Source organism: Eptatretus burgeri, chromosome 6, assembly GCF_056783735.1.
Source record: "Eptatretus burgeri isolate ZD-2024b chromosome 6, Ebu_testis_v1, whole genome shotgun sequence".
Lineage (NCBI taxonomy): Eukaryota > Metazoa > Chordata > Myxini > Myxiniformes > Myxinidae > Eptatretus > Eptatretus burgeri.
The window spans coordinates 75,979,888-75,996,105 of NC_140966.1; the positions used below are offsets into that span (position 1 = coordinate 75,979,888).

At 44.4% G+C, this 16,218-nt stretch overlaps 1 protein-coding gene across 1 annotated transcript in view; it reads left to right on the forward strand.

Moving 5' to 3' along the window:
- The first annotated feature begins 1,841 nt into the window (after positions 1–1,841).
- Positions 1,842–16,218, forward strand: part of LOC147025098 (uncharacterized) — a 30,016-nt gene continuing 15,639 nt past the window's right edge. The window contains exon 1 of the mRNA XM_085885718.1: positions 1,842–2,541. Coding sequence (XP_085741844.1) covers positions 2,389–2,541 — 153 coding nt within the window. The 5' untranslated portion in view covers positions 1,842–2,388. The remainder of the gene's footprint in view (positions 2,542–16,218) is intronic.

Below are 16,218 nucleotides of genomic sequence, written 5' to 3' on the forward strand. Positions count from 1 at the left end.
CACCGGCAGCAGAGAAAGCTGTCACTGATTTCCTCGAGGTTTGTTGTTGCCTGTGCAAATTCTTCAGAAAGCCCACTGTTGCTGCACAGTATTAAGCTGAGCAGTTAAAACGACTTCTTGATCAAAGGTGGACGGGACATTTAGCCACCGTGTCTCTGATCATAGGATCTTTTAATGATATCACATCTTTACTGTGAGAGATTGATGCAGAGCGCGTCTACGGTGCAGAGATGAGGATGGAGGCTATTGGGCTTTTGCGGGAAGTCTCTGGGCCTGCCTTCATGTTCATTGCTATCTTTGTACAAAAACTGCTGATGTTGTTAGATGGCCCGAACAGACTCTTGCAGGCAGAGGACTTGGACTTGCTAACGGGGTTGGAACTGGTGGCGAGTGCTGCAGAGTGCATGAAGAAACTCCGCTCTGAGGATGAGTTCACTGATCTGTGGAACAAGGCCAACGATGCTCGCACTTCTACACCTGCACCACCAAAACAGAGACGCACAATGCACAAGAACTTGGAACAGTTTATAGTTTTGGAGACTGCAGGACAAAACAACGACAATGATAAGACGGAACTGCAGAGGGTTTTTTTACAGCGCAATTGACACTGTGCTTGGAGAGATCACTCAGTGCTTCAGTGAGCGCAACACACAACTCGCCCGTTCACTCGCTGCCTTGAATCCCGAAAATGGCACGTTTTTGGATCCCCACTTGCTCCAGCACATCATGACATTAACAAAGTCAACCATCAGTGAAACAGAGTGTGTGGTTGCATAGCAGTTTATTCGCTCACAGACAGAAAAGCAGCCAAACGAGAGATGGACAACACAAAAACTCCTCTCAACATACCACAAAACGCTGGAAGCCATGCCAAGTGTAGTGACTGCTATGAGACTTGGACTAACATTTGGTGCGTCCACTGCCATGTATGAAAACTCATTCTCAACATTGAGGAATGTCTTCACTGACCATCGACGGTCCATGCGCCATGCACGGAAGGCACAACTGGTACAGCTGGCTTTCGAGAGAGACCTCACATGTTAATGTCTGAATGAATGGAAGGAGAAGGTCCTCAGAAGATTCCACACCGAGACACGTCGCCTGCAGCTCTTCTGATAGCGGTATAAAAACTATACGAGGAGTTCAGATTGTGTGTGTGTGACTGCTGGTGATGCGTGTGTGGTTGTGGTTGCAGTGTGGTTGTAGTCAGCACCCGCCGTGGTCGGCTGCTTTGTACTTTTGATGTTTAAGTTAAATGTTGTGTTTGGTGCTTTGCATATCCCATATCTAGTGCTTTGTGCATAACCTTACCCTGTGTAATTGACTGCTTTAAATGCGGACTTTGTGGTAAGTTCAGGCTGGTCGTATTTGCTGTTGATAGTTTAACGTGATGATCGCAGGTCATAGCCGACTGTATCTTATTTCAAAGTGCACTGATTCTGGTGCCAACCTCCCCCGTTTAGTCATTGTTTCTCTGGTATATTAATTTTCTAATGCCAATTCTTCACAACACCTTGTATAAGTGCATCTGAATTGGTGCCAATTGTCTAATCATTGAATATCTGCATTGTGAATGTGCCAGTTTGTTGCGGCTCTCCTGCATTCGAATATTTTTAGGCCAAAAACATCGGAACATATTAAATCGAGCTGAGATCAATTTGGTTGGTATGCGACGTCAACCTCAGTATAGATGTGTCAATGCTGCATGAATACAATAGTATACCGGGTTATCAAAAATATTAAATATAATAATTGTGCCCCCCCCCATCCAGTTCATATGCCCCCCTTAATACTGAGCCCTGGCTACGGGCCTGGTGTGTGTGTGTGTGTGTGTGTGTGTGTGTGTGTGTGTGTGTGTGTGTGTGTGTGTGTGTGTGTGTGTGTGTGTGTGTTGCTGTTGTTGGCTGCTATATTCACCATACGTGCGTTAATTAATAATATATTCGTACACCCCAACGGTCGTACACGGATATTACGGGATATGTTTAGGGGTTTAGATGGTAAGACTTCGTTCATGACCCACTTCTCAGTTGGTCGATGTAAAAAGGTCTCCCTTGCATTCCTGATCAGACGACACAGTTTTTACACGTCATGGAGTGTGTTGTGTGTGCTTCAGACCAACAGATACATTCAGCACTAAGAATTCTTTAAGCAGTTTGTCAAGCTAATTGTCAAAACTTACATTATCCTTTTCTCATCGCTGTGGTTTATTGACAACTTTAAAATACTATTCTAAATATTGGAACTGGATGTTGGGACTCCCATGTGGATGGACCGGAAGTAGCTTGGGAGCGATCCAAGTCGTACACTTATTTATTTATATATACATATATATTAACGTGTTGCATCATTCCCTCGTTATTTGCGCTTCATTTTCACGGCGATTCAATGAGTGGACCTTTCAAGACTCGGTTATTGCGACAATTAGGTCTTCCGAGATTGTCACCCCTCGGATGGATCGTTAAGCACTTTTTTCAGCAGAATAACAGATTGGTAGAGCAAGCTGCTGTGAACCTTGCGCTCTTGGAACCTGACCACCAGGTATTTTTGCACCTCACACAATGATCTCTCGAGATTCTGTTAAGATAGATGGATGTATGAGTGATCGATCTAATAACGCTCAATAAGTAGCTTCTCTTATTGTTTTTCATACTGATATTTGTTTTGTGAAGTTTCTGAAACCTCAAGATTCTGTAGAGATAGATGGATGTATGAGTGATCGATCTAATAATGCCCAATAAATAGCTTCTCTTATTGTTTTTCGTCCTGACATTTGTTTTGTGAATAGAAGTTTCTGAAACCTCGAGATTCAACTTTGATTCTAAAGTTAATGTTTAACTTTGTTTTCCTTTATCAATCATTACAAGTGAATACTTTTGTGTGCTGGTAAGTTAATCATTATGTTAGAGACAAATTAAGAGGTGTGTTTTTGGATTTATATGCACTACTGAGTTGAAAACTGGTGCGTGTACTGGAGTGTGCACTGGAAAGTTTTTGATGGTTAAAAAGAAAATAAGTTATAATAATTTCTCCTTTTAAAATATGCCAATTATTTCTGGGAAAATTATCCCTTCCATAATTCTGTGAAAATTATCCCATCCATATTTCTTGGAAAATTATCCCATCCATAATTCTTGGAAAATTATCCCATCCATAATTCTGGGAAAATTAATCCTTCCATAATTCTTAGAAAATTATACCTTCCATAATTCTGGGAAAAAATCATCCCATACATAATTCTGGGAAAATTATCCCTTCCATAATTCTTGGAAAATTATCACTTCCATAATTCTGGGAAAGTCATCCCATCCATAATTCTGGGAAAATTATCCCATCCATAATTCTTGGAAAATTATCACTTCCATAATTCTGGGAAAGTCATCCCATCTATAATTCTGGGAAAATTATTCCTTCCATAATTATTGGAAAATTATCCCATCCATGATTCTTGGAAAATTATCACTTCCATAATGCGGAAAAATCATCCCATACATAATTGTGGGAAAATTATCCCTTCCATAATTCTTGGGAAATTATCCCTTCAATAATTATGGGAAAATTATCCCTTCAATAATTATGTGAAAATTATCCCTTCAATAATTATGGAAAAATTATCACTTCCATAATTCTGGAAAAATTATCACTTCCATAATTCTGGGAAAATCATCCCTTCCATAATTCTAAAAAAATTATACCGTCCATAATTCTGGGAAAATTATCCCTTCCATAATTTTTGGAAAATTATCCCATCCATAATCCTGGGGAAATGAGTCCTTCCATAATTCTCAGAAAATTATCCCTTCCATAAATCTCAGAAAATTGTCAGGTCAGGAATGGGAGCATGCGCCAGAGCAGCGCATCGCTGCGATCACTTTCCGCTTGTCCTCCAGAGGCCTCCATCTGGCCATCCACCAAGCAGATGTCTGGCCCATCCCCATGTCTTTGAGAATCCGATAAACCAGCTGCAACCACGAGGCATGTGGTTGGCCTAATTGCCTCCTCCACCCATGAGGCCTCCTCACTGAGAGAATCTGGTGAGCAGGATCAGCATCAGGAAAATGAGCCACATGTCCTTACAGCCACAGCTGACACTCACAAACTCTACAGGTAACAAATCTCATCTGGGTCTTTCTCAACAAATGCTCATTGGACACAAAGTCTGTCCAGCTATAGTGAAGGATTCTCCTAAGAGACCTGGTACCGAAGGAGTTGATTGTCCATCTCAGATCCTTGGTCAGAGTCCAAGTCTCACATCCGTAGAGCAAGACTGGAAGCACCAAGGACTTAAGGACTCAAACTTTCGTCGTCCTTCATAGGTACCGACAGCACCACACCCCATGATCCAGTGAATCCATGACTCCCCAGGCCTGACCCAGATGTCTGTCGACCTCTGCCTCACAACATGCGGAGACGTGAATATTGCTGCAAAAGTAAGTGAATCTCTCTGAGACCTCAACATCCTTACCATAAACAGGTAACGTCATTGAAATAATTTTTAAAAATGGAACCGTTGGAAAGCTAATAATATCTCTACTTGCTTGTAAAGCGAAAAATCTATTTACTTGGGACAAAAATTAATTTCCCTTTAATTATAAAAGTACCTGTTTTAAAAGTTCTCTTTCCGGGATTGAAGAAGAACTGGGAGTGGGAGTTTAATGCAGATGTTCGAATGGTAACATTTATTATTCTACTATCAGGGTGCTCAACATTGTCGGGCAATGCTGGGGTCCCTCCTCCTGCACCTTCCCCTCCTACCTCTCATCCCATCCCTCCCCCTGCCTCCTCCCACTCTAATCCCCCAAACTCCCACCCTACCTCTTCCCCTACCTCCTCACACCCACCCCCCTCCATCCAGACTTCCACCCTATTCCCTTCCTCTCCTGATTGACTCCCCCCCCCACCCCTTTCTCCTGCCCACATGGAGAGGGACAACAAAGTCCATGAGAGCATTTGTGTACAACAGTTTTATTTACAAATACACTTGTCCTTGGTATCAGAAGTTCCTCAATTATCTAAACATGACAGGCCCCAGGCAAACCACAGAAGAAGAACCAGGGAGAGTGACTTTACGGAGGGCAACAGGTCCTGAGGTAGGACCGTCTGGCATGGCTCGATTGTCCACAGCAGTCACGGTCCAAAAATGAGGTGGGAGCACAATCCGGCTGTGGTGGGTCGTAGGGGCCTCGGCGTGGTGGGAGTGGGGGGGGGGCAGGCACTGAGTGGCAGGACTGTCTGTCATAGCAACCATGCATGACCAGGCCTGCACAGCCTGTCTGTCATGTCGACCGTGCATGAACAAGCCTGCACAGCCGGAATCCGAAAAGCCCATACAGCCAAAATCCAACATCCAACAACTCTGTGCTCCCGGTTGTCCCCACCTTTATCCCCTTGGCCGACACTCTGCCTCATGATGCAGCTCCCTGTCATCCACCCTGCGCATATTGGCGTTCCGGCCGTCAAGGCGCATCCGCACCCTTGAACCTTGAGTGAGTTTTACGGCCATGGTAGGGACACATCCCTTACGCCAAATTTACACCTTCACATCAAAACTTGTGCTGGCAGTCTGGTTTCTGGCAAGAAGCACATACAAGACAGATTACAGAGGAATTAAACATAAGAAAGGTTTCAGGACGCTGAACTGCTGCGAAGGGAGACGACTGTGTTGTTCTATTCAAATAATGTCTGAATTCAAAATTCAGACTTTTGTCATTTTATCCCCAGTCACGGCTGGCGAGCGTGACAGAATTACGAAAATGTGACGGATTCACAAACTCTGTACTGCTTTGTGATATATATATATATATATATATATATATATATATATATATATATATATATATATATATATATATATATATATATATATAACAAAGAATACACAGAGGAAACTTTATAGCAATAAAGCATTGAAATAAAGCATTGAGATTTATAGCATTGAGATGTGTCGCACATATATTAACCCCTTATTGCGCCGCTGGCATAAATATCATTGCACATCACTTGTGGACGTTGGACCTTTCCGCCTGATCATGCCACCTGACCATGCAACCCCACCTTACCTCCTGAGTTGCAGAATGCCACACCAGGTTATTGACTCTGTTACATTGTGCAACAGTCACACTGCCATCCGTCGGTAAAGCCGCTGTCACACCTTGACGATTTAGCCAGCATATGCCGACATGTGAAAAATTTGTCTAAAACGCTGGCACACGTCAAATACGCTCTGGGTAAGTTTTGTATACGTTGAGAGCATGCTGAAGCACGCTGGCATACGTCGTAGTATGCCAAGCTCGTCGACAAATTTTAACATGCTCAAAATGTTTTGATGTATGCCAGCGTATGACTCTCACGTTCCGCATACGCTGGCCATAAGTTGTAGGCACGTTATGCGATCGTTGACACACGTCGACACACGTTACTTGTAAGTTACTCATAAGTCGAAACATGTCGAGGTAATGTTGAGCATACCTGAAACTTATTTCTTATTTTGACACTTATTTTGACATGTTATTGAACAGATTTAGCTTGTTCCCCTCCCAAAAAATTATTTTTTTTGGTAAAGTGATGACATCACCAAAAACTCCTTTCCTGGGCGGAGTCGGTGTCCTGAGGTGAGGAAACATCCACCCACGTCCGTGGTCAAACGCACGTGGGCAATGGCGTCGATGGTGCGAAGAAGTGAAGGATTCATTTGTTGGCGTTGGGTATTGCAAAAATCTAACTGGAAAGAAACTCACAGCGCATGGACACTAATCAACCCATTAAACATAGGGGAGGGTTCTAACTATAAACACATACTTAGGGATAGTTTCCACAGTATGTAATCGCCTCTCTGTAACTTTTCCCTCTTTTTCTATTTCAAGATCGGCAATAAAGGTGGGGAACACGTCCCGAAAACAACAACAAAAGGACAGAAAGCCCCGTCTTCAAAGGGTGACAACAGGCGAAGTCACGCCCCCGAGTAGTGATTGATGGGTGTGACGTGAGACACATTGAAAGGAAGAGGGCATAGGAGGTGAGTAATCGAGGGCCTTAGAGGATCTTGCTTTTACTCCTGGCATGACAAAGGCTGCACAATTCTCGGATTCGTGCTGTGAATTTGTGGCGTGCTGGGCAAAGCACTGGACGTTGGCTGTCCAACTCAGTGATCGCCTCGTTGTGTGGACCATTGTTGTGAACAGACCGATTGTGGGAGAGGAACGTCGGCATATTCGCTCTGCAGAATAAACTACAGCGCTGTTCGTGAGCCATGACATAGAGTGTCATCTCCACACTGCCTGATGAAGGGCTTGGCACCATTTTGTTAGGCGTGTCTAGGAACCGCCTCGATTCCACATTCCATAAAGACCATCTGGACCAGGCGAAGTGCCGAAGCAAAGGAGGGATTTTTCTTTGGTTTATTTTCCCCTTGTCTGTGTTTAAGTCCGTGTGGAGGCGCCTCAATTGGAATTATATTGAGGTTATTTCACGTTTTCTTTCATTATTATTATTTGAATTGTTGTCATTGTACACATTTGATTCATGTTATTAAATTATAATTTAGTTAATTCAATTTGCTTGTGTCCATGTATTTGTGCCATTCTGGTACATCACTTAACTGTTTCCCCACGTGCGCATTAATCTCCGAATCTCGACTGTAGGTCTCCAAGGGAGAAGTTTGGCCATCTGTCCAGGTAAGGGTAAAAAAACCCATCAATGCAACAATTGCAAACACCTCAGTATCTGCTGAAAAGACATCAAGCTTGGTCGTCGGATCTTTATCCATAATGTCGACAGCATGTGATAGCAACAGCTGATCTCTTTTTTCGAGTGAGTGCTCACCTGCTCGCATTTCTGGAAGACTCACAATCTTAGAGAAAGGTTGGTCTCCATCTGAGTATGATACGCCACGAGAACCTCAGCTGCTCCTTTTAAATGGTTTGTTCTTTCATCCTCAGATAAACCATATTTATACAGTGCCTTCTGAAAGTATTCACACCCCTCAAATTTTTTCACATTTTGTTGTGTTACAGCCTGAATTTAAAATGGATTAAAAAAAAACTTGTCACTGATCTACAAAAAATACTTCATAATGACAAAGTGAAAACATGTTTTTAGAAATTTTTACAAATGAAATAAAAATGAAAAGCTGAAATATCTTGCGTCAATAAGTATTCAACCACCTGAGTCAATATTTTGTGGAAGCGCCTTATGCAGGATGACAGCTTCGAGTCTTCTTGGGTATGTCTGCATCAGCTTTGCACATCCAGATTTGGGGATTTTCTCCCATTCTTCCTTGCAAATTTTCTCAAGTTCTGTCAAGATGGATGGGGAGTGTCGGTGAACAGGAATCTTCAAGGCTTTCTGCAGATTCTCAATGGGATTCAAGTCTGGGCTTTGGATGGGCCACTCAAGGACTTTCACATTCTTGTTCTGAAGCCATTCCAGTGTTGCTTTGGCTCTATGCTTGGGGTCATTGTCCTGTTGGAACGTTAACCTTCGCCGCAGTCTAATGACTTTTGCACGCCTCAATAATTTATCAGTATTTGGTTCCATTCATTGTTCCCTCTATCTTTACAAGTCTCTCAGTCCCTGCCACTGAAAAGCATCCCCATAGAATGATGCTGCCACCACCATGCTTCACTGTAGGGATGGTGTAAGATGGGTGATGAGCTTTGCTCGGTTTCTGCCAGATGTAGCGCTTTGCATTCAGGCCAAAGAGTTCAATTTTCATCTCATCAGACCACAGAATCTTTTCCCTCATACTCTCAGAGCATTTCATGTGCCTTTTTGCAAACTCCAGGTGTGTTGTCATGTGCCTTTTTCTCAGGAATGGCTTCCATCTTGCTACTCTCCCATAAAGCCGAGAATTGTAAAGTGCTCCAGAGACTGTTGTCCTTCTGGCAGGTTCTCCCATTTCAGCCAAGGAAGTCTGTAGTTCTGTCAGAATGGTCATTGGGTTCTTGGTAACTTCCATGACCAATTTCTTTCTTGCTCGGTTGCTCAGTTTTAGTGCAGCAGAATGGGGCCACATAACAGACCAATTGTGCATTTTGGGTGATAAGCACGAAAATTGGCACAGATGTAGCTTTTAATGTGCTGAACATTTCTAGATATGGGGCCATTTCAGTTTCTTTCCAAGATGGCCCCTAAATTCACAATGGCCGCCATTGAGTAAAAAACTGCTTTCTGACTTGTTTGTCATATTATAATGTACTAATTTCATATTTTTCATGCTCTTTAACCATGATGTTGCATACAGTAGTTAGTTTCTTTACTGATGTTTGTATATTTCAACAATGCAACAATTTCAAAAATGGCGCAGAAATCCAGGATGGCCACCATGCTGAAGCAGTTGAGATCTACCTCTCTGAAAAGGAGGCAAAAAGGGTCGTTTTTGCTGAATAATATCCACGCTACTTGATACATTCTTTCCATGCTTTGAGTCACATATTGCCTCATATATTTAAACCAAATTACATCGTTAAACCAAATTGTTGCCTATCTCATTTGCATAATAAAAGGGGAATGCAAACTGTCCCTTCCTATAATGAAGCACATTAGTTCTGCAGTTGGCAAAACGTTCTTATGACATGTAACTTTCATCTACGCAATGCGTCTTTAAGTTTTGGAATATTATCATGTGTAAATACAAAGTAATTGGACAAAAATAACGGTTTTTAACCTCCATTTCTCGAGAGGTGGATCTCCCCAACTGTTTAGTGGATAACTGGAAAAGCTAATGTATCCTTCATGAAGTCAGGTTTTCTTCAAATTATAATTCTTTTATTACTATCACATGTAGGCATGGCCTTTACTATGATTTGTTTTTCAAGAGAAACGTCTATCAATAAGGTGCACATTCATCTTGTTATAATAGATCGAAGTCATCGCATCGCAACAAGATTCAGCAATGGTTTTTTAGCAGTCCATTGTTAGTTATATATAGAAAAAGCAATCTACCTATAGGCACAAAATGATGCTGAATATAGCTTCATCATGTTATTGACGCTCACAGTCTCCGTGACACTTGCAATATGTTGTACATGCCATCTCTGCCTTCACACACTTGCACTGGCGCAGGCTTCCAAGTTCCATTTTGCAGCCACACTAAAGAAGTTCTTTGCACGATTTGGATGCTTCAGGCAGGGTTGTCCACAGAGGTTCCCACAACTGTGAGGCCCATTTAAACCATCCCCAGTCAACGGGATCTGGTAACTCTGGAGCTCGCAGTAATGCCTGCCCTCAGCAATGCCCTGCCTGATATGCTGCCCGCTTTGTGTGTTGACACAGTGCAGCTGAAGTAGGTGGAATGAACTCGATGGATCTGCCCTTTTGAGTAAATAACTCTCTTCGGGCATCTTCAACACTGTTACAGCAGCTTGTCCGGTCACACATGATGACAACAAACTGTTCAATTGTTTGCATTTGTTCTTTCAATGTCTCGTCTGAAGGAGGTACTCTACCAAGAGTCGCAAAGACTTCTACGACATCTGTGAAAACCTTCATTGTGTTCCATGCTGTTTTCTTTCCGTGGTTCAGAAAGAATGACGTCTGATCACAACCGGTGAAGGCATGGAACATTAGCAGAGACAAAGATTTATCTGGACCTAGGGTATGGGCCATGGTGTGTGCTGGTATGAGTCTGCACTTCTTTCCTGTGCCAAATAATACCCATATTTCACTCAGGTTTGTTTGGTGAACAATGCTATTGCCAAGACAAGCACGTCGGTGTCCACAGTACTCAACATGACCTTCTGGTATCCATTTGCAGCAGCGTCTGCTGCATGGAGTAGTAGCCTAGTGTCGGCTTCTTCGTGTGCACATGGAGAAAGGCGACTGATGTCTTCTCTTGGGGAATTCAGAAATATCGATTTGCCAAACGTAGAGATGACCTTCTTTTCAGTTTGGATTGTCACCGATTGTTGCGCCAAGAATGCATAGAGTTCTTTCTTGTTTTCACTGACTTTGAGGAATCCTTCCCAGTTTCCTGGGATCTTGCTATTTGGTTGAACACATCTTCGTGTGCCTGTTCCACGTTTCTTCCTCGTCATTGCTTTGAGACTATTTGGAATATATTCATCCCAGACAATGTCTACTCTGCTGGCTTTCGTAAGCTGAGTCTGAATATAGGGCAGGAAAATGCACTTGGAGTATTCATGGAAGGTTTTGGCAGGGCCTGGTTTCAACATGTTAATGATAGCGGCGCCATCGAGGAGAATGACATCAACCTCAGGAACCTGTTCTGGTGGAATAGGGTAAGTTTCCTCAAAGCACTTGACTAGGTCAGCCTTTGTCCCTGACCGCAACTCTCCAAATTTTTACAATGATGGTGGATAACATTGATTTTCATGGCAAAAGAACTCCTCAATGTCTCCATCACAGAATTGAAAGGACACATACAACTTTGAGAAGAGGGCACATGTTTTCTTCAGCGATGTAATCTGCTGTTGATCATTGGACTTCAATTTAGACTGAGGGCAGCTGAACAATGGCAGTTTGTTTCTCTTCGGTGGGCTGAACAGAGACTTAGATCTGTCACCCAGGCGCTCCTTTACAAAGGTAGCAGACTGCACCTTTCCAAGCATTTGTATGTAGCAAACTGTCGTCACTACTTCGTCTCCCACAATATCTCTTGTGTCAAGAACCAACAGATCACTGGTTTGTTCTTTAAATGGGTTAGCCATTTCCTCGATTGTATGACAGAGAGAACGCACTTGTTTGGCAAATGTGCTCTGCACAGACTTCACTTGTTCATGGTGTTTGATATCCGGCCCCTTGCTCTGTTTCTCCCTGATGCTTTCTACAGAGTCGTTCAATTCTCCGATCACTCGTGCCATTTCTGGCCCCGCCACCATCCACTGCATTCATTGTGATGTATTTTCTGTAAGTCCTGTAGCCCCTCCGTCGCCTTTCACGATACAATTATTTTGCTCGTGAGCTTGATCAATGGCTATGGAAGAAAATGACCAGTGGGTCTTCTTTACGACAAAATTGCCACTTTGAAACTGTGCTGCGACGTCAGGGTGCATCCTCCCAAGATTAATCATGTCACGCAAATGAACTGGTAGCCAACGGCTGTCGTGCAGGTGATCAAGGGTGAAGAACCAGGGCGTAAACTGATTCAGAGCTTCAATGTAGAGCTTGAAGTTGCCCTCTCGAAGAGATCTTACAAAGCTCAAAATAGTCAGCTCAAATTCCAATGTGGTAGACCAGCAATTAAACAGTGGACTTTCAGCTTTTTGCGTTACGCCAGGCCTCAAATGCTTGTGGCATTCCATCAGCCGCCAAGCTCTTGCCATATTCGTCATATGCTCTGTGCATCAGGATGGATAGACTACTAGCCGTAATCTGATGGGCATGTGTTGTCCTTGTCAAGTGGGATGCCTTGAGGAAAGAGTCAGCTGTGCCTGGAGAAGCTACACCAGCCTCTGCTAAAGCACTGGTCCATCCACTTTTATCTAGCCAGTCACTGATGATTTTGAATGCAGCCATTTCTATATGAAGGCCCCCAAGCACTACTACAATCTTGCCTTCTCCGTAAGTTGTTGGCCAGTTGCATTGGATCTGCTTTGCGAGTGCGAACAATGGCTGGTCAAAAGCAATGACATGAGTCTGGCCGGGATTTAGAAATTCAACATTCTGCTTGATTATATTCATAGCGTAACGTATCATCGCAGGAGAATTTGATTTCTCTGCGAAGAGTGGAAGCAGCGAGCTGATATCTGTTGGGTTTCCTGAATCGTTTTCTACGCTGCTGGCATGAAATGCTGCCCAGGAGACCTCCATATCTTGCGCAGTGTTATCATGAGACTCAACTATGTCTTTCACATGACTGAGCCACCTATAAAGCAACAAGAAATAAGCATATAGGCACAAACAGTGCAACAGTTCAGTGTTCACATTCACAATAATCTACTAGTATTCGAAATATAAATAAATATAAGTGTTGGCCGATGCACAATAAGCGAGGTCCTACTACTAGAACATATTGAACTCACCTGGCATTGTCCTGCAGTGCTGCATACATTCCTTCATATGAAGCAGGCAGGATAACCGAAACTTCAGGTACTGTTGGTTCTTTTGTATGTCGGGAAGCCGGTGGTATGCTGGTGTATTCCTCTGGCAATTCTGATAAGGTCTTCTCTTTAGACTCACTTTGCCAGAGGATCTCTGTGTCTCTCTCTACGCCATGGACATCGTTGTTCGGGTGCTGAAAGAGGGATATTCCTATGACATGATATTCCCCTTGAGCGGTCATGGAAGTCGGATTGTGGTCGATGTTATCAACTGCACTTGTGGTGAATCGACCATGGCGGAAGTTTGCAGGACAAACAACATGTTCTGCTTCATATTGTTACGGCTGTGGACATTCGCAAACCACTATCCAGGTCCCGTAGGTGAGGTATCTCTTAAGTACATGTGTAGTTAGCCCCAAACCCGTTGTTTAGAGGGATAATGTGATTCATTCGGGCTGCGACGCTTTGAGATAGGCGTTTTTCTGTTCTATCTTTATTTTGAACCAATCACGTCTCAACCGCCATCACACATCAACCACCAACCACAACGCCGCTTCACAACAACCACAACCACACCTGCCTCTCAACAACCACGCCATCCTCACCACTCCGCCAGCAACCGTCAACATCTCCACGAACACAAAAGGGGAACAACAACAACTCCCACCCCGGTTTCTCTGGTAAACAAGAATGACGGTTGGAACTCAACTCCCACCCCGATTTCTCTGGTAAACAAGAATGAAGGTTGGAACTCATCTCCCACCCCAATTTCTCTGGTAAACAAGAATGACGGTTGGAACTCAACTCCCACCCCCATTTCTCTGGGAAACAAGAATGACGGTTGGAACTCAACTCCCACCCCGATTTCTTTGGTAAACAAGAATGACGGATGGAAACTCGACTCCCGCCCCGATTTCTCTGGTAAACAAGAATGACGGTTGGAACTCAACTCCCACCCCCATTTCTCTGGGAAACAAGAATGACGGTTGGAACTCAACTCCCACCCCGATTTCTTTGGTAAACAAGAATGACGGATGGAAAATCGACTCCCGCCCCGATTTCTCTGGTGGAATGTCCCCCCCCCCACGTGCCGCGAAGGGAGGGGTGGGGTGCCGGGGAAATAAAAGGGCGCACGGAGGCGCCGCTCAAAGAAGTCAGGTCAGGGCGGTCGGTGAGAGTGTCAGTATCAGTCGGCGGTTCGTGGTCTTCTGCCCATCTGGGTCTTGGAGAAGCGGTCCGTAGAGCGACCTGCTCATTGGAGCTTGCAGTCGGTGGAGAGTCCGGGCGTCGCGGAGGGGACACGGACTGGAGGTGCCGCTCTGCCAGCTGTGTCACGTGGACCTGCACGTTCATACAAGGAGCGCCAGAGAGAGCTCGCCCACCATCGCACCGCGAGGGTGCTGGTAACCTGCAACGGTCTCGTGGGACTCGTTCGGTCTGCCAAGTCCCACGACATAAAGGCCCACGGGCCCCGTCTGCCCCCTTGTCTTTGAGGGTGGCCTTTTCTTTTGTTTTTTTTTGTATGGATCTTGTGGCGCCGTGTCTTGTAAAGTAAAACTGTATAAGTGTTGCCGTGTGTTTGCGTATCCGGTTAGCTCTGCATTGTTGTTTTTGTTTTAAATTGATATATGTGTGCTCTTCGTGTGTCGTGTAAATAAAGTGCATTATGTTGAATTGTTCCCCATTTCGCTGCGTCCTTTCCTTCATTTGAATCTCCATCTTGCTTCACGTAAAGGGTTTGTAGTGGGCTTAATACGCCCGATAATTAATCGGAACCGTCGAGGCCGACGATACACCGCTCGGTTATCCCGATAGCACGGAACGGACCGCTTAAGCGGCCCGTGTCCGGAGTCGACCTGCGGCGAGGTGCGATCGCCCGGTCTACCATCCGCGTGGGTACTTAGGTAGGTCGAGTTTGGCGAACAACCCTATCCCACGCGGGTAGCCGATTGGCACGATCGTGGTGAGGCCGAAAGGCCCACCCGTGACTAGCTCCCGGCGTTATTCCGAGAGGGTCACGACAGAATTGTCTCTCCGGTGGGCAACGTGCCGTGATTCGAGTCACGTGGCCGATCGCACGCCGGCGGGCGCGAATTCGCAACAATATCTTGCACAAACTTCATTACCCAAATCCTTTGAAATGGTAAGTACTCTGTCATATTATACGGAGAGCCCAAGGTCATACATTCTGTCAATTAACTCACGCTTTCTTGTCCTGGCATGGATGAGGAGTCCGACATAAGTAGGCAGGTCTTGGAAATGATGTTTTTGTTAGTCTCACAGGGGTGTCTGGACACAGGGGTGTCTCACAAGGGTATCAGCTGGACAGGGGTGTCTCATGATCCACACTGTGGTAGTGAGAGGTGGATCCTTCACGACGTCGAATTATGACATTTTGGCGTATAAGCTGCGAGACAGTAAGTATCGCCTGGGTATAAGTTGCATTGCTTGATTGCTGCACTATGTCTGATCCACCCATTATCATCCCAACGAGGGTCGTCAGAGACTTAGAAACTGATTGGTGCTGACACTCCTTGGAGAATTTCCCCATAAATACAGACTTTTCAAGCTTCAGAATGTCCTTACGAACGATTTCAGCTGTCTTTGCCAACACGATAGCCTCCTCGTCAAAGTCACTTTCAAATGCCCTCTGTAGTGCCAGTCCGATGTCATCCTGAAAAGCAAGAAGAACGTTCCTGCCTTGCTTGTGGGCTTGTAAGTCTGGTATGTTGGCTAATATTCGTTCTTTCAGTCTGGTCGAGTGTTCTGAGTAGATGTGTCTGCTCCCAGGTCATTTAGTCTTGAAGTGTACATCTGATTTAAATCTGCTAGTTTGAACACCGGTGCTACGTCATTCTCCATGCTTTCTGCACGACAGCCTTCAATATACGAAAGCAGCTCCTTCAGGACAATGCTGTGTAGTTGTTTATCAGAAGAACTTTCTCCACTGTCAGAGCAATTCACTGACTCTGCTTTCTTGTAGAGTGTTTTTAAGCAATTGCTGTGGTACATTGCATCTTGACATCATACTTCAGCACTCAATTTGGCAACTAACATATGGTCTCGCACAATTTCTGCACATCGCCGAACATTTCTGTCTAGTTTCTCCGTCGATGCCTTTTGGAGTTTATCAGATTTTTCACCACAAAAGAAGCAAGTGCCTTGCGATGTTCTGGCTGCACCACCATTGCTGTAGCGAGTGACTTTCTTTTTTGGCGAG